At 34.8% G+C, this 27006-nt stretch overlaps 1 protein-coding gene across 1 annotated transcript in view; it reads right to left on the bottom strand.

Moving 5' to 3' along the window:
• Positions 1–2283: 2283 nt before the first annotated feature.
• Positions 2284–27006, bottom strand: part of VWA3B (von Willebrand factor A domain containing 3B) — a 56984-nt gene continuing 32261 nt past the window's right edge. Inside the window, 14 exon segments of the mRNA XM_033513584.1 lie at positions 2284–4765; positions 4768–4937; positions 8031–8128; positions 8689–8826; positions 9999–10123; positions 10874–10994; positions 14512–14731; positions 15912–15962; positions 18739–18857; positions 23046–23202; positions 23324–23346; positions 24091–24290; positions 24982–25088; positions 26143–26270. Of these exon segments, the coding sequence (XP_033369475.1) occupies positions 4665–4765; positions 4768–4937; positions 8031–8128; positions 8689–8826; positions 9999–10123; positions 10874–10994; positions 14512–14731; positions 15912–15962; positions 18739–18857; positions 23046–23202; positions 23324–23346; positions 24091–24290; positions 24982–25088; positions 26143–26270 (1758 nt within the window). The 3' untranslated portion in view covers positions 2284–4664.

Below are 27006 nucleotides of genomic sequence, written 5' to 3'. Positions count from 1 at the left end.
AAACTTTGGTTTTCAATGATCATATAAAAAACACTTGTGTAGTAGAAAACAAAACTGTGGAAGGAATCAGAAGAATAAAGAAGGATGAGTATATGATGTACAGGTTGGGGAAGCAACAGCAGATTGATTACATAATAGAGCATGAGATTTGAGTATGATTAGTTTTAGGAGTCCTTGTCATCAGTAGCTTCCACTGAAAGTCTGAAGCTGCAGTTTAAAAACCGTAAGTGTGCCTTTGAAAATAAAAATGTGCACCATCAACACTTATATACACAAAAGGAACATTCTTATTCTTCTTCAGCACTCTAAGAGACAGAAATCTAGAGTTCACATTTGTAAGGGTCAGGAAGTTTCTTGTCTGTGTCCTGTCTACAGTACAAAAGCATTTCCAGACTAAAATGCTGAAAGGTATTGTGGCCATACTGCTTCCATGAGTAAAGTGAAAGCTGCACTGTGAAATGAATGTTCCCCATCACACACAGTTCACAACCTGTTAATTGTCTTCAGCCAGTGCACAGGCTATGTTGCTTCCTAAGATGCTGAAAGAACCCATTCTGGTCTTGCTCTTAGGATCTGGACTGTCCTGTCCTCCATCTCTGCCCTGAGATACCCCCAAACACGCCTCCTAAACCAGTGGAATTATACTTTTTTTTCCCCTTGCCTGTCTCCATATTTCATTTTTTATGGGGAAAGAAAAGGAGAGTTTAGTACACTTTCCATGAGCAGACAACCCTGAGAGAAGACAGAACATTTCTGGCCAAGCTGTAACATGGTATCTAGAGACAAAAAAAAAGCTAAATCTGGCCGATGTTGGGGAGCCTTTAGCCACACACAGCTGCAGAAAGGAACAGATGCAGGAATAGCTGAATTGACATCAACTGCTCATTAAACAAGCCATGACCAACAGATGGGAACACTGCTTTATTATGATAGCCTTCTCCAAATGCTGAATGGACTAGATGGAAAATGAGACTGGAAAACGAGTGGGTGCTAAAAATGGAAAATCCTACTGCAGGAAATCCAGCCAATCCACTAGAATGCCAGGTGCCACAGCTGCTCCACTCTTGAACCCAATTCAGACAAACATTTGCCACAGAAAAGGATAGAAAATGTTAATTTTCAAAGGTCTCCCAACTACCCCATATTGGCAGTTACAGTAATTATCAGCCCAATTGCTTCAAGTCACATCTCATTATAAATGAAAAAGGAGATTTTGGCTCTGATAGCTATTATTTGCTAATGCTTCAGGCAATGCAGTGTATTACTGTGTATCATACCTGAACTTCACTCCAATTTTTTCAGAATTTTTTTTTTTCTTGTACTAGATACACATTTTAGAAAATTGACAAGGAGGTTATGTGGAATGAACACTGATTTTAGGCATTACAGAACAGAGAGAAAACTAGAAAGACAGGCAGAAGAATTTTTCTTCTCAGAAAGAGATACATTCTTTTATTGCACCTATAGAAACAATTATTGCAATAACCAAGGACAGAGTTAAGTATCAATGGCCTTGCTACATCAAATAGTATTATTTGAGTTACCAAGACAAAGAATCATCAGCCAACAGTCAGCAGGAATTTGCCAGGCTTTCATTCGCTCTCTTATAAACACACAGAGCTAACTAACACAGTAAGAGCGGCTAGCATACACATCAAAATAATAATGTTTCAAATACAGAAGTTCTGGAAGCAATAAAGCAGAATTCACTTCAACACAATAATTAAGCTAATATATGCTAAACAACTAACACAATTATTTAATCTTTATTCACTTCTGTTTATGCTGTTTCCGCAAGTGGGACCAACAGGAATGGGCAGTTGATTATTCTTAACAATCAGAAATATTTTAGCTGAGCATAAACCAAGCCACAGACAGTCCAAATTCCCTTAATTCATATAGGGCCCACAGCTCTGTGGAAATATAAGGCTTTATGGGAAACAAGGCTTCATAAACCACCTATATAAGAGCCATGCAGCTGAATCCACATTAACTTGGGAAGCACAGAATTCCATCTTGGAATATGGCAATGCTCATTCAAGTTTAGGAGAACTTATTCCTCATATAACCTATGAATGTACACATGAAGGCAGCAGAAACATACGCAGAAGTGTTGATTAACACATGAAATAGTTAGAAAACATTAGCCCAGTCAGATTACTAAACATAATATGTATGTATGTATGTATGTATGTATGTACATGTGTATGTGTGTGCATATACATATGTATCTGGACATAAGAAGTGACAAAAACCCTTGTAAAAGAAATGCAAGAAACACTGTTGGCATTAAATGCTTTAATGCATTAGAAACATACATACATACATAGCAAAAACATTTATATAAATATGAAGAAAATTCCTTTACTTCAGTCAAACAGAGCAGGACTATTGAGCTTTTTCAGAAGTGAAATGATATTCAAATTATTTAGGTATTTGATATTAGAAGGAAAAGAATATGTAGGAGGAATATACATCTGTCAGATAAACCCAGTTGAACAGACTGCTTTTAGAAATCTAAAAAAAAAGCTTAACCTTGTCCCTGTAAAAGATATTTAACTACAAAACTTGTTATTATTACAGCTATTCAAAACATTTCTCTGAGATGCTGAATGTTTTAAAAAATCTGCCTTTGTTACAAACAATCCAGAAATAACAAACTAATGAAAGCAACTACTAGGAAAACCTGGAAAAGGATCATTTTGATGAACATTGGTGTGTCTGGCATATGAAAGGCAATATTTGAGACTTCAGAGTGATACAGGGGTCTGAAGAGGACAACAGGCTGTTGCACCTCACTTGTGCAGTTTAGGCTCTTGACTTGAATATCCAGCCTTATTTCAGCGCTACAAAAACTCCATGAAGGGAAAGTCCATTGTTATATACCTGATATTTTTAATACCTGTCCACAGAGACTAACTGAATAATTCATTAGAATGGCAGGGCTTTCCAACTTCTCATCCATGTTATTTAACACCTACCCACATGAATGTAATCAAATATGACAACTTCTAAGGAAAAGTGTTAACCTGCATAGGGGAATCTCACAGATCTGGTGCTCAACACATATTGAACTGCCAAGAAGTATGTGTAAACTAATAGTTCATACTTGACTGGAAGTTGAGCAGAAGGAAAAAACAAAATGCCAGGCAAATTTGTTTTCTTTATTCTCTTCATCTTTAAAATGAAATCCAGCATTAACACAGTTCAAAGAGATGTGTATATCAGAGGGCAGGTAGCACATTTGATATAACTTAGAAAATGATATACACAGAGTGCTGTGAAACATTTGCATGGTATGAAAATGGGACAACTATCTAAACCCAAAGAGGATAAATACACAGTCACTTAGAGAGGTTGGATAAAGAGGTATCTAATGAAACCATGTGAGGATGACCAAATAGTGTTACTTAACATCTTTATCAGCTCTGACTTTTCCCTTTCTGACAAAACACAGAAGGAAATATAAATTTAAATAAATTTTAGGGGAAAAAAGCCCATATTCAACATTTATAGTGTCACAAGAAGAAGACAAGGTACTTTCTTCAGCATGTTTGACCTGCTTACAACATTGAAACATTATTAGAACACTGTGAGATTATTTGCTAAGTCTAGGCAGGATTAAAATGCATAGATAACCACTGCTCTCGTGTAATCTTTCCTCCAAGCTGCAGGGAATAATTTACAGGACCTGCTGATCACATTAGGATTATTTCACATTTCCTCAGCATCTGCATCTCAAAATGTCCAAGAGGAAGGCATCTGGGATAACTGAGCATTTCCAGTGATGTAGCCTCACCTTTGGAAATCATGGTTTCTTACTGGACAAGCCCAACACCTCTGCTCTCTTATAATTCTGATCAGGCCACTCTTAAAATGCCCATTATATAATGGGCTCTATAATACCCACTATAAGCAATGTAAATGGAATTCGCAGTCCATCTTTAAAGGATGACTGAGAACACTGAAGGAACATTCAGATGAGCCAAATCAAATTGATTGAAAACATGATGATTGAGTGAATTTATAACACATCACTTCTGGAAGCAAATAAATAATGAGGATGTTGAAAACATATTTTAAATGGTACAAGGAGGTACACCTAGCAAGTGTGGCTAAAATCCCTGTTATCTTTCCACTCACAGTAGGACCTTGAAAATGAAGAGCTGACTGACATGTAATGGCAGGCCCACACTAGTCCAGTCTCTGCTCCAGAGTGACAGGGAGTATAGGTACTGCTGTCAGCTTTAACTGAGCCACCTCATACACCAGAAGCAATTTAACCTCTTAAGCACTGAGCTACAGGTGCAATAATTTAATACCTGCAATACAGACATAACTTTAATCTAACAAAGGAAAAACAGTAGAGGGACTGGAATATATACTCTGCTTACAAGCAGGTATTATATTTGGTGTTACTGCATCCTCACTGCTACCACAGCCGTTAGGGAAATTAAGGTGGCATATGCTGGAACACGCTTTATTCATTTTTTGCTGTTACTGTGAAAACACATGCTGGGAAAGTGTCAAGAACAGTTTCTAAAGGAGGTGAAAGAATTTCATCATACAGGACATGGGAAAGCTAACTTGGCTAACACTCAGAAATGCAGAAACCTGTTCTTTGTGTGGGAAATAGCTAAAGGCCCGTCACAAATGCTTAATTCCTAATACTTATACCTTTCCAGAGCTACATCTTTACCTCTAACTTCTTCCTTGTTGCTAGACAATGAATTTCTTCCTCTCTGTTTAACTTCACTTCTGGAGTCAAAAGATTATCAAAGTCTGACATTGTCTCCCTGGGAGGCCTTTTGTCTACTGTTGTCCTCTTATTTTTCTTTTTTCCTCTCTTTTCTTTCAAAATACTTTTCTTTGCTTTTTCTCCTCCTTCAACTTCCACAGGTGGGCAAGGGCAGGGCTTTGTAGTGTCACCATCCATGCTGGAAAAACAGAAAAGGAAATCCACAAAGATACAAGCACATATCTCATGAAGCCTCTTTTACAAGACAGATTTCACCTTCTTCCACATCTCACAGTACTGACAAGAGAAGGACTTACCGAACTCTTGACCATTTGACAGAGCTATAAATGTCCTACAATTCAGTTTCCCTTTCACTTATAGAATAAGTGAAGGATCAACTAAAACAGGGCTCTGGCCCTTAATCTTATCCGCCTCTTATGACTCCAGGAAGGATGTGGGCAAAAAGGATCCTTTTTCTGTGTGGGTCCAGATCACACAGTGTTTTTACTTTGCATATGGAATTTGTTAGCTACATTTGCAGAGTGCTTGTTCTGCCATAATTATTTCTTTCCACTGTGATGGCAGGAAAATGCCCCAAACAGATGCTAATGTTTCATACTAAAATCATAAGCAATAGTCAATTAAGCATAACCCCTAACACACACTACAAAAACATTTAAAGACAATCCCAAAGAACTCAGAGCTGGAGTTAGCCAAGCCATTGTAATACATCTATGGGCACTGAGGACTTCCTGTTAACACAGGAATCTGTGACATGCTTTTTAATTTTTTTTCCCTTACTATTCCAGCACTTAGCACAAAGGGTTTGTCTCTTTTTGAGGTTCTTATATCATTTTGCATTCAGACTTTTTGATTATTTTCCAATTAAATTATGCTTTTGCATTGTTCATATTGACAATGTCAGCACTTTCTCATTAGATTTGTGAATACCCATGAGCAATATGCTGCAGTGTCCCCCTCTAAGTAGGACACAAGTGGTAGGGAATTATTTTAGAAATATAAAAAATAACAAGTTTCATTGGAAAGCACATTTCCATGCCCTCATAAAAGTAGGGGTTCTAATGGAAACTCCATTTAGTGCATTCATTTCAGTTAATTCTCCAAAGAATTCCTCTGTTTGCCAGTGCATAACTCAATTTTCTCCTCATTTGTATATAAAAATGGCTAGTCAGCTTGCTAATAATTTCTCTTTGGAGAATTAATATTTGTACAAAAGCACTCACTCATGAAACAAAGCATGTAGAATGGACACTATTCTTACTGCTTATGCAATTAATCACATCTTTTCTTAATATGGCACCTCATTTAGAATACAATCCAACTCAGTGGAAGGGAAAGACTTCTGCTGATTTTGCTGGAAGTGAGACCAGTAATATACCTGCCTCTTTTCAGCTGGTTGTATGTATTAAGGACACCATGGTATTGCTTTTTGGTGAGAAGAGGCTACTGTCATATCAGTGATGTGGCCTGGGAAAAAGCATGGATGTATTACCAGATTGAGAATTCTGCTCAGTAAAGAGAGGGTATTCATTTGTTTGTGTGCTGTGGCTGCAAGCTGGCATAAGGCTGAGTTTCAAACTGTACTGGGATCACTACAACAAAATATGTGGGAATCACAGGACTTGAATCTCAGTTGCTTTTGACTCCATCATTCTCAGTAAGTCCACAGATCAGCCCACAACTGGTGCCCTCACCCATAATTTTTAGATAAAATCTTTAATGTTGATAATCATATTAGAACATTTCAATGAAATTTAAGAACATCTGTGAGTGACCAAGCACTGGAGCAGGTTTCCCAGAGTGTGCAGTCTCCTCACTGGAGATACCCAACCATTTGGATACAATCCTGTGCCATGTGCTCTGGGATGACCCTGCTTGAGCAGGGAGGTCAGACCAGATGACCACTGTGGCTCCTTCCAATTTGACCCATCCCATGATTCTGTGATCTAAAATTGCTCTTAATGGTGGAATTATTTTTTCTCTACAGCTGCCAGAAAGGAAAGTGTAGCCAGGTGGGGATTGGTCTCTTCTCAGAGGTAACCAGCAACAAGACAAGAGCACACAGCCTCAAGCTGCAGCGGGAAAAGGTTTAGGTAGGACATTAGGAAGAAGTTCTTCACAGAAAGAGGGATTGGGCATTAGAATGGGCTGTCCAGGGAGGTGGTGGAGTCACCATTGCTGGAAGCATTTAAGAAAAGACTGGAGGTGGAACTCAGTGCCATGGTTTGGTTGACAAGGCGGTGTTGGGTGATAGGTTGGACTTGATGATCTCAAAAGTCTTTTCCAACCAAGCTAGTTCTGTGATTCTGTAATTTGTCCTGTTCATGTTTCCACTTGGAAATAGACTTCCCATGATGGAGATTGTACTATTCTTTTGCAGCAGTGCTCATACTACACAGAACAGGAAATCCTTACTTCTGTGGATGTCAAAGCAAATGGAAGATTCAAAACAAAATTATGTTTTCTCACACAAAATGTGAAACTGTGCAACTCTCCCTGGGAAGAAGTTTTACATGGTTTCAAAAAAAGTAACTGCATAAATTCATGGAAGAAAATTTTATCAAGGCTGTTCAATACAGGGACTCCAATTCTGCTTCACAGAATTTTTAAATCCAAAATTATTGTAGGTTGGGAATGTATTCTGGAGAAATATCCCTAGATGATTATTTTGATCTTATTGTCCATCCTAAGGTTGTCTGAGCTTGATAGTGGTCTGAAGGGTGTCACAATTTCAACTGGATTAAACTAGAATTTAATACAAGATGAAAATGCAGTCCATAAATACTTGGAACTACTGCATTTTCAGTGCACACTTCATATCTTGATGCACATTAATTCTGCAGAACTTAAGTGGGGGCTCATACTCATCTTACACACTCTCTCTCCATCATTCTCCAGATTTAAGCCCAGAAGATGAGCAAGTATCTTAGAAAAAATTTGCAATTTAATGTGCAGCTTTACAAAACAGTAAGTATCTTAAAAGGAAAATAAGGTCTACAACAAACAGAAACTCCATCTCCCCTTTCAGCAATCCCCTTAAAAACTTCCTGGGACTAAGCTTCAAACCATCACATCCCACCAATGCTTCCAGAATGAAAATAGGGCAATAAATTCTCACATTAATTTAGTTGCATATGTAGAGTAAGCCGGTTCACAATAGCTGCAGTTAGAGTACTATGTATGGAAACCTGAGAGCATAGCTGAACTCCAAGTGCAATATTTAGGATTCAAATTTTAAAAATTTTGTATTTTTAGGTTCAAACATACTCACATCTCATAATCCACTGTCTGTACTGCTCTTATGTACTGACATGAATAGGCATACTTGGTTTGGCTGATTTTAATGAGCTGGCTTCTTATACAGTGTTCCTGCAATAACACAATCAACATGCAATAACACAATCAATTTAAACTGAAATCCCAAAAGCAATGAAGATACATATTCATAAAAACTCAACTGTTTAAGTGTAACTGTAATCAGCCTCTAATGAAGATAATTAATATAAAAGTGTCAAGTACAAAGTAAATTTTCTTTAATGCACACTATGAAAAATGCAGTAAAATTATCACAATGGCTTACAAACAAAAAACAAACCAAACAAACATAATGGAATTAACTTCAGACTATACTTAAAGTGTTAAAACTTCCTATGTTTCTTATTTTAGAAGCATGGAACTTGTGAAAGCCACCAAATGTATTCAAGAAGAAAGAACAGAGTATGATTTAAGAATAAATTATCCTACAGAATTTCTTTGCTCAGGTTTATTACATGAGCTGTTCATTGCACTCTGAAATCTGATTTACTCTGGTTATCTGGAGACTCAGATTGGGACAGGGAGCTCATTAGCCTGGTAAATTCTATCTGCCTCTTCAAAATCAGAATAATGGTAAAATCACCAGACTGGTATCAACTTCTAGGTTTACTTACCTTCCTGTTGTTGAACATCAGTATTGTGTAGAGTTTGTCACCTGGTTTCATCCTATCTGGTGTTGCTATGACAATGGCAGGTACATAATATTCATTTTCTGCCTGTGTTCCAGTTCTGGCAAACACATAGTCTCCAACCTGCACAACAGGAAAGCACCAATGCAAGAACCATGTGATTTGTGAGATTTACAAGATATAAAGTGTAACTACTAAGGTATTTTTACATGAATCATCATTCTATCATGTTCCCATGATTTAATATGGACCATTGAAAGAAAAGAAGAACTTGGTCCTTGTGTGTTCTGATCATGCAATTTCCACTGAATTGGGGAGAAAACACAAAAATAAAGGTCCAAGCTCTATTAAATGTACCTGGGCATAGCTAGCAAGCTGAACTGAATGAGGAAACTCTTACAAACTTCATTCCCTTGGATTCTGTGCAAACTTAAAGGCTTTCAGCAACCTTTTAAACTAACCTCAGGAATTTTTGATAATTCCAGATGTAACTGATTTATCCAAAACCGTTTTTAAAATTAATGCAGAAGTCACAATTTTATATCAAATTTTGAAGGTCTCTAGAGTTGGATACAGAATTTACAGAATTATTAGGAGCTACCATATCAGAATTTGCCTTAAACTCAAACTGAAAAAAAAGCATGTCTTTAGTTTTATATGTAGCAATGCAATTATAAACATGTTTCTTCTATTCAAAACAGATGGATCCATACTGTATTCTCTATGCAACCATCACCTTTCTGGTGTGTAAAATAATCACCAAAAAAACCGAGCTGTGATTACAGATAGTTAGCTGATTAATTTTAAAGAAAAACAGAAATGGAACGGGGATTATATCTTTTTATTATTGTTATTTGCCTCAGTATATGGTTATTTGCTGGATTTAAAACATTTTGTGGAAACCAAATGGTTAAAACATGCTGTAAATCACACCAAGTATAAAAGGCTCTCTTACATTTATAATCTATGTGCTAGGAAACAATAACTCTACTAAAAAATAGCTCACCTTTCTTCTATGGCTAAGGAAATATTAATGTTTTATAAAGAAAACAATATAGATTAATTTAGAACACAATTTTAATAGACAAAGGAATAGAATTACAATGAAAACAAGCTTCAAACAAATGAAACACTTCATGCTGAAATAGCACAATATTACTATAATGAAGAACTTCTTTAAAATAAATAAATGTATTTAAAATATTTTTTTAAAATCTGTAATTTATTCTATGTCTGAGCAAATAAACAAAATATAAAATTCATATTTGCAATCATGAAAAATTACAGTTTTTCACCTGCAGATGTGGGCATGGCATAGCACCTCCCACAGGTATAATGAACTTGACAGGGACATCACAGCTCTCCCCATTGCTGAAGACAACAAGTGCACAGGTAGAACTGATATTCTTTATCACAGTACCTGAAAAACAACAGAATAAAATATTCAAATTATTTTTCTTTCACCCCTTGTGAAATTTATTTTGTAAAAAAATCCTATAGGCTGTCACACATCTGAGGTCAAACATGTCTGCACCATAAATTCTTCATTTTCATTTAGCTACCATAAGCTGTGCTAGGGCAATGGAGATATTTGTACCTAAAAAATCCTGCCTTACTAACCATTCTTAATAATGCTATAAAAAGAAAATGAAGTCTTTTTCAAGCACAGGTTTGAAATTTGTAAGCTGATCAGGGTAACATAATAAAACTGACGGTTAATATAATAAAACTACTACCACAGATAAAAATATGTAATTGAAAAAAATCCAAACCAAACAACTAAAGGTAACACAAAGATAGACACATATACACAGGGAATATTTTCCTTAAGAAATAACAGAAATCAGTTTTACCTACTAATCATTCTAGCTTAAAATTCAACAAAAAGTCAGTAGCATTTAGTGATCTTTTTGGACACATTCAAAAGCTTGGCTTACTATTTCCTTCCATACTTTTCATAGACAAACATATTGCTCTCCAACTGCACAAAATTAATGTCTTCTTACAAATGTATATATATGCACATACAAAATAGATATTAATTTTCCATGAATATACACATGTAATATTAAATGCCATTAAGAAAGAAGTAAATTATGACCATAACTTATATTTTATCAGTATTAAAGAAAACCTACATAATATTGAAAATGTGGACAAAAATATATACCTGGATAATAAAATCCTGTGACATCTGATCTTGCAATTACTTTTTGGTTTTTGTGAGTCACAAATATCTGACATTTTTTACTTGTCTTAGATTTCAGCTTCTCACTTTCTTCTTCAAGTCCCTGTAATTTGACACAGTTATTTGTCTACAACAGCTAATGCAGTCAGCCTTAATCTGTTATTTGAAATTATTTAAAAATTGAGGCAATGTAATGCTATGAGATCCATACAGAATCCACAGTAAACTGGAAATACTTTAAACCTTCAGAATTGTTTTAAGTACAGGAAGTACTCATGTAAGAATTTTCTATAAAATTCTGTTGTGTAAGTTCATAACAATACCTATATTTTCATGTGTTCATGCAGAAATTTACCTTGATGAATTATTAGATCTGGCTACCATTTTCCTACAAAAAAATTTACGAAGTTGCACAACTCATATTAAAGTATGAAGTAAAGAAAAATCACTTCTTTTTTCACAATAAGAAAATTTCCTCTACACATTTCTTTTGTCTAGATGGAGAATTTTCAAAGTAATCTGATTTGCATTAGAGGTACCTCATTGTATGGGATGAATCATTAAAAAAAAAAAAGAAATCAAAAAATGTTCAAACAAATCTTCAAGTGTCTGGGAAAAAAAGTTTATTTCCAAACTATAAATTCAAAATTGAATTGACACTTTCAACCATTTTAAAACATTCCAGTTTAGCAAAATATTACACCACATCTTCCAGACCTGCCACTGTGCATTATTCTGCCCCACTACTTTGGGTTTTTCATACACAAATTATTTTTGCCATTCTTTTCACAATAGTGTTCCTAAATATAAATTACAAGCAAATGCAAAACATTCTTAGAATAAATCAGTTTCACCACTAAATGAAAATTGTGGAATTTATTTTCACAATTAAATAAATCAGTTTGACCATTAATTTTTAAAATATTTACTAGTCTACCTCATGAACAATTTGCAGGCATCCATCTCATATATGGTTTTTCAGAATCATAAAAATATGCCACTTGAAATCTCAAACTTTTCCACAGATCTACCATTGTTCTGAAAAACTACCATAACTCACAGACTCTTAATAAAACCCCTGCTTGTTAGGATGTGTATGGCTTGCTTCTTTTTCTGATGACATTTTTTTCCCTAAAAAACTTATTTGATTTGATACTTGATTTCCCCTAATAGTGAATAATGATGGAAAATATATTAATAAACTTGGCTAAATTGTTTGTTCTCAGTTTCACAAAAATTATCACAATCTCTTTTTTTCAAACTCCCTCTCAAAAATCACAAATGACCCTAGAAAAAGAGTCCTAAAAATAAGCAAAACACACAAAAAAGGCAAGGAGATATTTTAAACTGGAGATACATGGGATTTTTCTAGCTTATTCTTTATTCCAACAGAATATTAATTATATCAACAGTTTGGATTTTCAAACTCAGACTAAACCAAAGGCCCTCCACACTGCTTAACTGACTGCTTAAAGTATAACTCAACAAAGGCTGATTTGAGAGCAGACCTACAGTTCTACAAACAAAAAAAAAGTATTTGGGTAATGCATTTACTTAATTCCTCAGGCTCCAAAAGGACAGCTGCTACTGAATATTTATTATCAACTGATTTGTAATGCTTGACTAATAACTTGGGCAACTTCCAGCACTCCACATTAATCCAAATACTAAAGACAACACAAGCATCCACAATGAGCATTCTGAGTCGTGCAGAATCCAGGTGGCTCAGAAACACTGTCTAAATTCAAATCCATCTTTCTTTTTTCTCACACAGCTTTTAGGTGTTCAGCAAGATTGACCAAGACACTGTTAGAGTGGCCATTTCTGGCATTCAGTATTTTTATTACAAAAGAGCCCCATCTGATTCTCAGGGATTTTTACCATGTTTCACTCTGCTTCTGTTGAAGACAATGCATTAAACCACAATCGGTGAAGGAGACTTTGTTTACTCCTTCCAATAGCTGCAACATTTTTAATTCCCTTTCAAAAAGAACAGTCTTTGCACTTTCCTACTATAAGTGAGAACAGACACAAAGAATACCCAAGATCTCCATGTACCTTGGTTCAAACTTTGGGTTTTTATAATCCTGACACCTCTAGAGTCAAGCAACCACCACTTCTCTGGGTGCCAATGGGAACAAGCCCGTTCTGTGTGGACGTAGCCCATTTTTATGAAAGAGCCTAAAGAGAAAGACCTAAAAAACTAAGCGTTGTTTTTGGGTTTTTTTTTTTTTAATTTAGTGAAAAAATCATCAGGAAACTTAAAAGCCTGCTTTTTTGAGTAGAGTTTCGGGATAATTGTGATTTTTCTATGATGTCACAATGACAATTTTCAGTCAGTGCCATATCAGCGCTATTTCCTTCCTGTATGTATTTCAGTTGGCAGCTTATTCCTCTATACCCATTTTGTGGGCAGACATCACAGTTGGCAAAACCTTCAACAACACTTTTAAAAGGCTCCTCATTTTTCTTCATTTTTTCCCACTGTTTTTCTACCACATAAACAGAATTCTAATTACATCTGCATTTCTGCCTCTCACTCTTGAAGCCTTTCAGTTGCAGATTAGCAATTACTGAAGATGCTACTCTGATTAGACTCCTAAAGCAGGTTGACTCAGGATAAGTGATTGCACAATGTTAATCACATCATGTCTGAGAGCACACACTGGTTGTTTCAAGGCAACAGTAAAATTAAACTCAACAAATGAAACATAAACATGTTTCTTCTGCTCTTGTATTGGGACATTCATTATATGGCATAGGTAAATCAGTAATCAAAATAGCTGTAACAGCAATGTAGTATTTTCAAACTATGTGAAAGGAATCAAGATCATCTGTATTTTGAAGACATTAAAATGTTTTCAAATGTGCAGTCTTAAAGGAATTGAAAAACTCAAACCTACAGAAAACACACACACACATATATACAGAAACACTAACTTCAGTCGTACTTTCAGAGTATTGAGACTAATGTATTAATGCTAGACTAATATATTAAAGAAATGGAGAGAGAAAAAAGCCTCTCTGCCTAGCCAAAAATACGTGTCCACTTCAGAATGAGCTGCAGATACCACTGACTCAGTTCAGAATGCTGTGATATTGCCCACCAGTTCATGTCTACCCACATTTTAGGGACATTTAAATTTTAGTGTACAAAAATGAAGTTGAATCCCTCCTCTTCTCTCTATATTTTCTTTTACAAGAAATGTACCATGGAAGATTACAGTGAATTACTCCAATATTACAAGATCTTTTTAGTCCTGTTTATCAGATTTAAACCCAACCACAAATTTTGTATCTAAATATGTCTTTAATATATCTGTTCTTTCTCTTTCCTGCTATCATTGCAGTGGAGATAAAGATCCTTGGTTGTGATTTATTTCTAAGAGGCTCAATTTCTGTGGCTCTCTCTGAAGCTTCAGAATTTCTACTTCCCCAATATTTTAAAAAAGTATTTGAAAGCTTGCTCTGTTTTTAACTTCCTTCTTTCCTCCACCCATTTTATTTAGCATGATGCTACATGTCTACTTTATCATCTATGTTCACGGAAAAAAAATATTCCAGAGGTACACAGTGAAGAGGATTATCTAGGGGGAAAAAAATCCCTTCCCATGTATTACCTTTTTATTGTTGCTTATGCGTGATTCTGAGCTTTTCTCAGTTTCCTTTTTGACAGCTTCCTGAAGATCAGAGGCTTGTTGTATATATGTTAATGCTGTCAATATCTCATCTTCTAACAATTTTACATCTTCATAGGAAACTGGCCATCCCAAATTCTCTAAAGCCTCCAGCAAAGCTTCTTTATGCTGTTTATACTGTATTGGCCCATCCTCTTTGAATCTTAAAAATATATATATATTTAAAGAAATAACCACAAGTAGGAAAAAAAATTTAGTTACATCGGTGCTTTACAGATAGAGTCATAAATTGTGGAGGTAGAATAAAGAATCAGATTTGCCCAGTTTAACTTCTGTATGCTACAAGTTCTTGCATTACATCCAGATACTGCTGTGTTCGGTCGAACAATCACGTTTGGTATAACTATATCTTATGGAAAGACAGCTACAGAGAAATTCAAGTCGTTGAGCCATAATTTCTGAAAAATCTATCAAATATTTTAATATCTAGGCACCAATATTAATGATTAATATGCTCCTCAAGCAATAGACTGTGTAACTGCTATGACATCTTTTTCATTACATGCATAACTGGCCATATGTTATCAATAATTAAACATTTTGGATGACAACCTGTCAAATTTCTATATTCCACAACTCACTGTCTATCAAAAGACACCTATTTCCTTTTTTTTTATTACATGCTGTTTTGTTTAAGAGTCTTCATTTCCTCTCTGCACCAGAATGAGGTTTTAGTTCTCCTTATTAATGACAGAACTGTAGAGTTTTTTCTCATTAGCTTATGTATTCATAAAAGCATTCTAGTTTTCATCCCCCATTTTCTGTGAACTATTTCAGGCCCATTAAGTTTTCATTAATTGTTCCTTGCTTTATTCTCTGGCACAAACAGATGTTAACTTCACTGATGTTTATACAGCAATTAATTTTCTAAATCAATATACAAATATAGGCTAGTTAACACAGTACAAACTTCCAGAGTGATATACAGTTCCAACACATGCTTTTAAGGTGCTTACTACACCTTAACAGATCAGCCACTAGAGAACTCTTTACAGGATGAGAGATTTACTTCGATGTCAAAAGCAATGACATGCTGCCCTCCCAAGGCCCTGCACTTGACGCTGATTAAGGATAGAGAAGCAATATTCAAATGGAATACAAGTCCTTTCCTTTGAAAATTATATGCACCACAAAAAGGAGGTCCAGAATTTGATATTACTCCATATCATATATACATTTTTGAAAGCAAGGTATATTTATGAAATGTTTGAAAATTAAACCAGTTGGTTATAGAAGTAGTGATAAAAGACTACCAAATATTTACAACCAGCCCTTCACAGGTACATTAGAAAAGTGTTAGCTTTTTAAAAGTGATAGCTTACTTGTCTCTTTCCTCCTGAGATAGCGCTCTCCAAATAACTAGGTTCAGGCGCCTATTAAAGAAAGCAAAGCAGTTTTTGAGGGAATGCAGTTCCTTGTGCAGCTGATCATCTCAAAACTAGCAAATAAACACAGTTTCTTAAGATATCTATACTGATTTGTATTCCAAGCACACTGCATCATCAAACTGTATCCTTATCGTTCAGCTATGAAATTATCAACTGCAAAAGAAGATGGGAAAACAGTATCTTCCATCAAATAACAGCATGACTCTTTCAGGGTCATAGAAGGTTTAATGGCAATCACTTCTGCTTCCTGCCAGAATTTTCTATGGATGGTTGTCTTCAGCACCAGCAAGTTAAATCAAATAACAAAACTGATTAAATGCCTGTTAAGCTGCACAGTTCCTCCAATTAAACCTTTTCAGAAAATGTAGTTTGAATATAGTAATGCTAATTTCTATTTTTTTCTGCTAAGATTATCCCTCTGCTGTGCAATTCAGGTTTCTAATTAATTAAACTCTGGCTATGAAGAAAAATCACTGACAGGAAAACAGAAGTGATTATCCCAAAGCAATGCAGTTCTGAGATCTTTTAAAAGCACAACTAAAATTTCTGCTTTTGCTTTTTAAGACATAAATTTTAAACTCTTATAAGATCATCTAGCTTATGGTTTTCTCTGTTAGCATCCCATACAAGCCATCACTCAATTACTTCATTTCAGCTACAGAAATAAACCTTTACTGATGATCCTAATTACTGTAATTCTAGAATTACAGATTACAATTTTCCTTTGGATATGAGAACAAATTCATTGCTAGGAAAAATTCAGATTGTAACCTGATTGACTATAAGCAGACTTGCCAGATTTACTGGTGCATGTACAAAAAAAGCACATTAACAACAGATTCTGAATACTAAATCCTTGATGATTAATTTTGTCTACCAGAAACTAAATCCCAGCATTTTTAGAATACAAACTACATAGTTCATTCCCAATATACATATATGCTCCAATACCTATTTCATCCTAAATCTGCACACTCATGACTAAGTTGGTTATAAAAGCTTCTGGCTATACAAAATCATACATATTATGAAGCTTTCAATGTTTTTCTCCTTTTATACTGTATATTCTTTTTGTCAGACCACAAAAATTCTGCCATCATCTCTTTTCTCCCTCTAAATCTGATGCTAAACTCAATCTGCATATGGAGAGAATACTTTGCTTCTGTGCTTGAAATCTGGATGCCCTGAAGTATTGTTTCATCTACATATGTCAGAATAAATTTACACTACTTACAAAGCAGAACTGAAACTTTTGGAAATTTAGTTACTAGAAAAGGGCTGTGACATCTAGAGCAAAAACTATTTGACTGGCTTGGTGTTTCACATGTAGAGGAAAAGCAAAGAGATCTCTCTTACACTGTCTATTATAAGGCTCTCCAGGCAGATTTGTCTTTTATACCTCTTTTTTATGGAAGTAGGAACTCAATCCTATTAATGTAAATACACTGATTCATTGATCTCTGCTGGTAAATAGAAGTAAATGGTAATCCTGATCACCAAAGTTTTAGGGAGATTGTGGAAATGCTATCAGAGCTAAACCAGAAAATTTATTTTCCCTTAAAATCAAAGTCAGTAAATGTAAAATATTCAGTGGCACGGCACAGCACTGAAAAACTTGAATTTTTTTCAGAATTCACCATCACAAATACATCACCTGAACTTTCTATTAAAATGAGTGACAAATCAATTTCTATGAATTTTTCATCAGCCTGATAACAAGCGTTGTCTCAGTGACAGAACAAAAAAAAATGAGACTTTTATTCACTGAACTCCATTAACACTAGACATAGCAAGCAGCATTTTCAAATCAGAATTCTTAATTTTATCACAAAATATCTATATAGGACAATAGGATTGAAAAAGAAAGCTATAACATGCTTTAGAAAGAACTGGTATAATCATATAGCTACTAAGGAAAATAATCTCAAACCTTAAAGACCCCTGTGGAATTAATCAAAAAACAAGGACTAAGCACTTGTCATCAAGGGGATTTTGGTCATATAAAATAATTACATTTGTAAATGTTATTAGAATACATTTATATAAATATAAAAATATTCATTAAAATATATCTGTCAAAGCTCTCATATTATTACTAAATTACACCATAGTCAAGTAATTGCATTTTTTCAAAAAATTGCACAAAGTTGGATCATGAAAAGAAGTATCTTAGAGATCTAATGATTTTTTCCTCTTCTGATGTGCTTTTACTAATGTTTAATTAAAAAGTACAACACATATGCCTCTCAAAAAAAAACAACAAACCAGCAAATTTAAATTTTCAGTTTCTTATTGGTGCCTCAGTTATATTCTTGCATGCATAGTTGGGTGATAAAGAGCTGGCAGCAAAAAGCAGATCCTTAATTTAAGTGTCAGTCTATGGATATTGGAGCTTAATTTTAAGTTAAAATTCTGGCTAGCATTGTATGATTATGGACAATTCTTCCTGAGGGATGAATTTTCATCAGGGTTTTAGGTTTGCTCCCAAAAAGTAAAAGAACTTTGCTTTTTTCACTGAACAAACATAATATGAGCAACATGTTATTTATCTCCTTGCCTATTGTCTGTTTTTACATCCAGCTTTTTTTCTTTGTTTTTTAAGAAAATAAAATTTCTCCTATATGTTGATGGTGGATTAAAGTGTATCAACATGAAAAATTATCAGTATTGAGCAAAGTAAGTGTGAGGAAATACCAAGGACCTGACAAAAAAAACCAAAATATGATTGCAACCATGATAAATTTCTGGTGAGTAGACTTGCCTCTCATAGGATTTAATTGCTTGTTCCAGCTTCTCTTTATAGGCATCAAGATTCATTGCCCAAGGATTAATTAGTGCAATCCCCTTCTTGTCACTGCTAACATGGGCCAATGGTAACATCTATTATACAATAAAAGACACGAATATCATTTATGTCACAAATTTTTGAATGACTGAATGCCAAGGCTCAGAACAGCCAGAAGGAACACTGGAAGCTGAAGAAAGAAAAATCTAAGCACCACAAAGGTCAGAATTAAGACAGTTTCCAGCCAGCTCTTCTACAATTATACAACATTATGCTGAAGTTACAAATTAAGATTTCTAACTACTATGTAATCCTAACTGAATCAGTACTGTCAAACAACTCACTCTAATAATGTAAGTTAGAAGGAAACGTGTCTAGTGCATGACCATATTCCAGGTTTTATTGCCTTAAAACACTCTCATACTTTCTCGTATCTAATTCTAGCATACAGGTGTGAGAGCAGATATTTAAATGTATTTAATGCTCTTACTCTGGATGACTTTATTTTGTAAGGAATTAGAGCAGTAAAGCTGTAGAGAGATAGTTCTCACCATCACACTGATCACCAAAGAGCTAGCAAGGCGGACATTGGTCCCCAAAACTTGTCTTGATTTCTTAGGAACTTAATCAGGTTCATAGAATCAGGAGCTTCAATATTTTTCAAATCTCCCAATACAATACCTACAAAAGACAACTTTTTTTTTTTCATTGCAAAATAAAAACAAATACAACTGCGAGTAGATCTTCAAAAGGCAGAGAGAAGGGCAGAAATGGATGGCAAAAGATGAGGAAAGATGCCTTCCAAACTCTCAGTCCAAAGTCCCACCATCTTTTAGCCTCTTAAATTACCAGCAGTTCATAGAAGAAAAGCTGTTTCACTTATCAATGTCCTGATGCTGAATGTAAACAAACAAACAAAACAAAAAAAATCCAAATAAGAACTGGAGAAGAAAGAGAATGTTACTATCCCCAAAACTGTCTTCAGCTCATATGATTGAGTGGAAATCTTCTCCAAGTGTCTGTCTGAGATCAGGATATAAATGAGAAAAACATGGATGAGTTTCAGTTTACATTAAACTAAAACCCCTGTTGGGGGAATTAGACAAACAATCAGAAAAAAGAGCAATAAAGAGTATTATTTAATTGAGAAAATTTTCAGTGATGCTTTATTTGTGTTTGAATCAACTCAGCATAGCTGGATAGCAAATTGCAACATTTTTTTTAGGAGTAGTGGTGTGACTTTGTATCACCCTCTCTTTCCAAGGACATCATCTCTCTGATTAATAAATATGTGTCACATCAGTGCCAGACCACATCAAAACTCTTGATATGAAATTAATCTTAAAATCACTTAAAAGCTAAAGACAATGGGAACATGTCAGTGAAAGTATCTTGCTGGAGACAGATGAGGTTAATCTCTGCCCATAATTCTAAGAAGTGATATCTGGCTACTTGTCATTTCCAGGTGAAGTTTGAAAGCTGACAGGCAGGGAAGTGATGACCCCTCCTCAAGTTCTGTAATGCCATGATTATTGTCTATGGTGTTATTCAAACCAAGATAACAGAAGTTCAGCAGGGCTTCACCATGCAGGAACTCACAGCTACACTGCCTTACAAATCCTAAGAGTAATTTCAAGTACAAACAGCATAATTTGCAACATGAATATTTAATACAGTTTATAAAATACTTTGTATAGAATAGAAGGGGTAGACAAACATAAACACATTATTATACTTTTGAAGACAAAAAGCAGAATGGAATGTATTCTCAGCAAATACTAAACTTGAAATAGTATGCATACTTTGAGAACAATGAAAACTGCTCACGAAGTCAAGTGAAATATGACAGATTCAGCTGACAGAAATCACAGATAAATTCTTTTACTGCCAAAATGTCTTTTAATTTTCTAAATTAAATACTTTGACTTTCACACTAAAATAATTAAATTGTTTCAAAACTTTTATTTCAAACCCCAAATTTCAAAAACTTAAAGACAAAACCAAAGCACAATAACCTGGTAAATTTTTTCTTATTTTAGACCAAAGAAAGATGGTTTTGTTCACTGAATCTGATTCCTTTGAGCAAAGCACTGAGTCAAAACTCCATGACTTGCAAACCTGTACTTAGATGCCCCAAACTGTAACATATATTTACATGATTCTACAGGGAAGGTTTCTCCCAGAATTACCATAGCATAATCAAGACAAGCTCCCAAGCCATTATTTCTTTTCTGAATATGAACCTGGATGGGTAGTTTATTAAATTAACGTCTTTGAAATAACTCAGGTGAAACTGACAGATCACATAGAACTGAAAACAACAGGTCAGCCTTTTGTTAATGAACAGTTGTCATGGAAACCTTCTTCTTGCTGCATCTCCGTTCATATTTATTCCATCATCACTGCTGGCAAAGGCCAAAAATAAAAATTATACTATCCCCTGAAAAGCAAACAAGGATGTCTGCATTCCACGCCAGGAAAACTAAGATCTCAGAAGGAACAGTGAAAAATGATTTGTACATTTATTATCTTCAATGAAATCTTATGAAGTGCTGGAACAATCTAGATCCTTAAAGTCTACTCAAACTCACTATCTAGTCTCACCCTATTTACTCAATCTGAAGGCATGAAGCTTGAGGTGAAGTGGTTTTGTCGCTCAGAAATTCTGCTTTCACCTTGTGTGCAAGCCTCAACCGTCTTTTTGTGTTCTATACTCAGCTTCAGATACAGAAAAATCCATTCCCCTACATATAGAACAATAATTCTCTACTGCCTGAGAAACTCAGTGTCTGATTACAACTAATGAAGACTAATAGGTATGAAGAAATTACAAAAATTCTTATTTTGCCTTTACATCCCTGAGTCTAAAGAAAGCCCATGGATCACTCTTTGATTCTTACAGCACCTGTTCATTCAAATAACACTGAACTTAATTCAGTCCTGCCTGAACTAGACTACCAGGAGTTCCTGTGAATTGCTGTTAAAAACTACTTGTACTCATTACTTGCTGAATCATAGTTTAGACTGTTTTCAAAGACAGACAGTCTGTTTTACAGACTGCTTTGTTTTTTGCAAAGGTTTTCTGTAAAGGACTCAGAGGGCTGTTCACTGAGAAACATGGAAGAAAGAGGACCTCATATATATTCAGAAGAAGATGGAAAAAGGAGTGACTGCTCACAAATGAGATATAAGAGTTTTGTGAAATTCACAATATCTTTTGTTTGACATTTACAGTAGATTGTTTTGCAGAGTTTTGTAGCTATTGGATGTCTGAATTTTTTTGAAAAATGGCTATTTTACATCTGAAATGTTAAAATGTACCTTTTAAAATATTCTCATATAAAAAGACATCTTTTAATTACATTTTTAAAAAATCATACTTAAAAAAAAAATCCTTACAGATCTTGGTTTTACCAAAGAGAGGAACTAGTTTTTCTTCTACAGTCTACATGCTTTAGGAAAAATTCCCATTCTTAAATTTAAAAAACAAGCATGAATATTTTAGAATGTAAAATTGTGTACATTTGCTATAAATCTTTTACTTAGCTTATACCACATTCTATTACAAATCCCTTGTTCTTTCTATATTATTAAAAAAGAGTTGTTTAGCTTTTTCTTTGAGTATTGTTTAAATAAACAGTTTTATTAATTGAAATGAGCAGCAGCATATTCATCGGACTTTTGTAGGATGCATCACACAAGAAAAATTAGAGCAACTTGCCATGAAATGGATTTCCTATAAGTGGAATGGCAATTTGAACTTTATGATACAAAACTCCCCATAAATTTTACATAATCTTACAACTGTCTTACTTGCACCTTGCAAAATTTAATTTTAATTACTGAATGACAATCATTTTCAAAAGATCTTAGTTAGCAGTCACATGTAAAAGTTAAGAATGCACAAATCCACAAAATGTGCACCAGCATCTTTTTCCAGATGATTTTATGAAATTAAATACATCCTCCAGTGAATTAGTAAGTATCAATGGAGGCTGCGGTGCTCAAGAAATTGCCAAACACCCAATGGCTGCACACTGACACCAGGTGGCAACTGTGAAAGAACTTCAGAGTAAAGAATGCAAGACATACTATTAACTATCAGTTTTATCTTCTTACTGATGCATGAATGAACATTCAGATATGCATGATAATTTAGTGCACATCAACAATCTACAGTACCAGAAAATGTTATTGTGACATTTATAGAAATTAGTTTTTAAAATCCTTTTGAAAACACTATCAAGTTTTGTTCTAGCTTTCAAACAGCATAGGAGTTTTACCTTATCAAATACTTTAGAACCTACATGCTTGTCCAGAACTGGGATGTATTTTGTACTCTGAGGGACAGTTGCAGGAGCTAAGGCATCCATGATGGTGAGTCGCCTAGCAGCCAAGCCATGGGTCTTTAACCAAAGAGCTGAAGAGATACCTAGAGAGCTAGAAAAGAGAGACTGTGATATGTAGCACAAGGTAGAAATACATTTGAAAGGTCTGAAATGACTGAAGAAAATATGTAAACTATACTTTCTGTTATGCATTTATATATACATACACATACCTTTTAGATGCTCTTTTCACATTCTGCATTTTCAGATCTAAGAGAAAACATTTGCATTTTGTTGTTAGAGGTTTTGTGCGCACAGAAGTATGCATAAATTAATTGCCATATATTAGCACCATTTTTGCACAGTGACTGTACAACATTTCAGTTGCTAAATTAATCAGTGAGAATTAGTTTTCCTCACCTTTGTGACACTTGATCAATACTAACAGTGTTACCAAATACCTAGTGAGCACTAATCAGCCTGTGAGGAAATTTATAAAATAGGAAAATTTGTTTCAGTTTATTTATTTTTGATGAAGACCAAAGATTAATTAGCTTATTTCCCAAGTCAAAATATGATACCAAGTAGTACCACTAATGAGATGGCCAGTAGCAGCTAATTTAAGGTACACCACTATAAAAATCTCTATAAAAGATATATAAAAAAAATAAACATAAGGTGCTGAAATGTAAAAAAGTCACAAATCTTCAAGTGTCACAGGTAAGGTTTTAGAATGACTTAGAGGATTTATTATAAAGTTCAGACTTGGACTAATTACTGAAAGAAATTAATAATATCTGGACACATTTGTGAGCCCCAGTGAAAACCCAGTTGTAAACAGCTAGTTTGGGAACTGGCAGGAGTCTGGCCACAGCTGTAAGGACACTGTTGCAACATCCAACTTCATGTCCAACTCTGCATCTCTGTTGAGTTTCAGTACTTTGTACTACAGATCTGCAGAGTTTTGCTTAAAAGAGGTACCATTAGTTACAAATGTAACATGAGAAATGTTATTATCTGCCCCAGTCAGAGGTTCATGTTCTGTCAACTTGCCTTTGAAAATAGTTGTACATTTCACACCCTTCTTGACAGAACAACTCTTTTCCTCTGGAGACACTCCTTCCTCTGGGCTTTCTTCCCTGGATTTCACACCACAGTTCAGGATTTGCAGCAGACTTGTCTTTGTTTGATCTGTAGTTGCTGAAAGGGAAAGAAAGGAAGAGCTAACTTACAGCTCAAATACATACCTTTAGGTATGTATTTGAGCTCGGATTTTTGAACTCGGATTTCCGAGTTCCTCTGTGGCATTCAGTTTTTAAGGGACTCCCTGCACAATACCTCAAACAGAAAACTACTTCAACACTAAGTTGTACTATGTATTTTCCCCAAAGATGAGGCTTTATTTTACTTCAGCTGGGTAAATTTAGTATCAGACTGCATATAAAGAACACTTCCAGGAGAAATGTAGTATTTTGGGTGTAGTAAGGGGAAATACTATTGTAAGTAATGCTGTAATTGGTACAATATAGAGCACCTCTTCATTCTTGCAAATTATGTACTTACTTAGAATAAAAAGAGATTAGGGTTTAATATCTACTGTTAAAAAACTGTTTACAGAGCTTTCAAAATGTTCTGCTAAAATAGCTACTTTTTCATGCAAGGGCCTGCAACAAAGCACAAATGAGCAGACATTTGTCTGTTTCGGCCAAATGAGTAGGATGGCTGAAAAGTAGACATGAAGGGAAGTTCAGATTTTCAAAATTGTCATTACTTAAGTCAGCAAACACTTAATTTGTTCCCAAAACAAGGGATGATTTTTGCTATTTGCATCAGAATCTCTTCAAGTTACTAAATGAATTCTGCTGACAATTACAGCTCATTTGAGTCTTACCTGCGTATAATGCTTTCTTTCTTCGGGCTGGATTGGCAGCAGTGCTTTGCCTGGTTTGCTCATGTGGTGGCACTGATGGTTCTTCTGAAGCACAGCATGGCCTACTCCTAAGAGAAGAATGTGTTTAGATACAGGGACACTGTGTATATGCTTGTGATTACTGCTTCTAAGTGACAAAGAGAAATTACTGCAAAAATATAACACCAGTTTAAAAACCAATAAACTGAAGTTTTCTGGCAATTTAAACACCGATTTCAAATGCTTCGAACAGTGCAAAATATTTTTCTGTTATACTAATAGGCATTTCAAAGGAGAGTTCAAAGTAAGATAAAATATTCTTAGGTTTTTTAATTATTTAAATGCAATTTTTTAGTTTATTTAAAAGATGTTCATTACTTTTAAGGTAATGACCTCATATATTTTTAATAAAAACAGAATGCTCTGTAATAGCTACTTTGAATCCCAGAGCTAAGTAACTATCATCATCAATGAAAATATCTGCCACATACATACATGTGCACATATATATATTCTATGTCCCAGCATTAATAAAAAATAAAATATGCAAATTCTGAAATAAAGACTTGAAAATATTTTCATACTGGACATCTACCTGCCTTTCCACAGATGAAACACATCTCTGTCCACTTTTAATAATTTTTAATTTATTTTCATTCCTTTACGGTTTTAAGTAGATTTCTGTCTTAAAAATCTGATTTATTTTAATGCATTTTTTTATGGCTTTTACTATCACTGCACCAATAAATACACAAGTATATCTGTACATAATTTATGTTTCAATCAGCATATCGCAATGGGCAGCCATTTAGTCATGAGGTATGAAGCCAGCTCTACTTATGTGACAATGATTTTTCATGAATTCTCTAGGTCAGAGGGATCAATTTTTCCATGTCTTGGAGACAAAAAAATAATTTCCCCTCTTTCCTTTAATTATTCATAATATGTTGAGACCATTGGTATATTTGAGAATTTTGTTTCAGGCATCACAGTATTAGTAAATTTTTCCAGATTTCTCTTTTCCATTACCTTGGCTGTTAAAAAAACAATGAGAGAGTATGAAAGCAACCATTTCTTTAAAAAGAAGAAATGTAAGAAATAGTTCCCACCTATTAACAATATAATAACAGAATGAGGACATACTTGTTCTCTGGATAATTTTCTTCATTACAAGAATTCATCATCAGACTTTTCTCATGAAAGGTCTTCACTTTCTCTAGATCCTTCTCTCCTTGAGCAATTTCTCTTTTCAAAAGCTGTATGTCTTTATTCTAACAAAAGGAAAATCAAACTATTTAGTACAATTACTCCAAAATGTGTTTCATTTCTGAAGTGAAATGATGCAAGTTCTGATAATATTTCTGAATAATGATTCAGGACAGCTTCCAAATTTTGTATACTTTTTCAGGTAGGCTCTTGTGCTTGGCATTATAGCCTTTCAAATTATTCCTCCTTTCTAGGAAAATGGCAAGCATTCCCTAATTAGCCAGTTACCCCTTGAGATATGAGCAGCTGTATTTCTGCATAAGGTAATGAGGTCACTAGCTCCACTCATTTCAAGCAAGCAAGAAAATAAGTATGCAAATAAATAAAATACAAGTTACGTACATTTCAAGGGGTAGCCTACAAATCTCAGCTGTATCACATACTGTCCCAGGCCCAGGGAATTAAAAAGCATACTCTTCAAGTGAACATTGGAATTGACTAGGAATCACTTAGGCTAGAGGAGGAAACAAAGCCAATTCCAATGATGATCCTTTTACAGCTCCCACAGGGCCACAGGCTCCCCTCTCCAAGTCTGGAGATGTACAAGACAGACTCTGGCCCTCATTTTTCCAACATGAGCAGTGTCACACAGTCCACAACAGCAGAATCATTGAAATTACCCAGTACACTGGCATTTTTCTAATTGGTCTGTGAAGTTCAAATTTCCCAGTACTGTCTTGTTACTGCTTGTTCTCATGGTTCAACTACCACCATTTCTGAAATCTATACAATTGATTCACT

This window comes from Parus major, chromosome 1, assembly GCF_001522545.3.
Source record: "Parus major isolate Abel chromosome 1, Parus_major1.1, whole genome shotgun sequence".
Taxonomy (NCBI): Eukaryota; Metazoa; Chordata; class Aves; order Passeriformes; family Paridae; genus Parus; species Parus major.
This window is presented reverse-complemented; position numbering and strand designations above follow the sequence as displayed.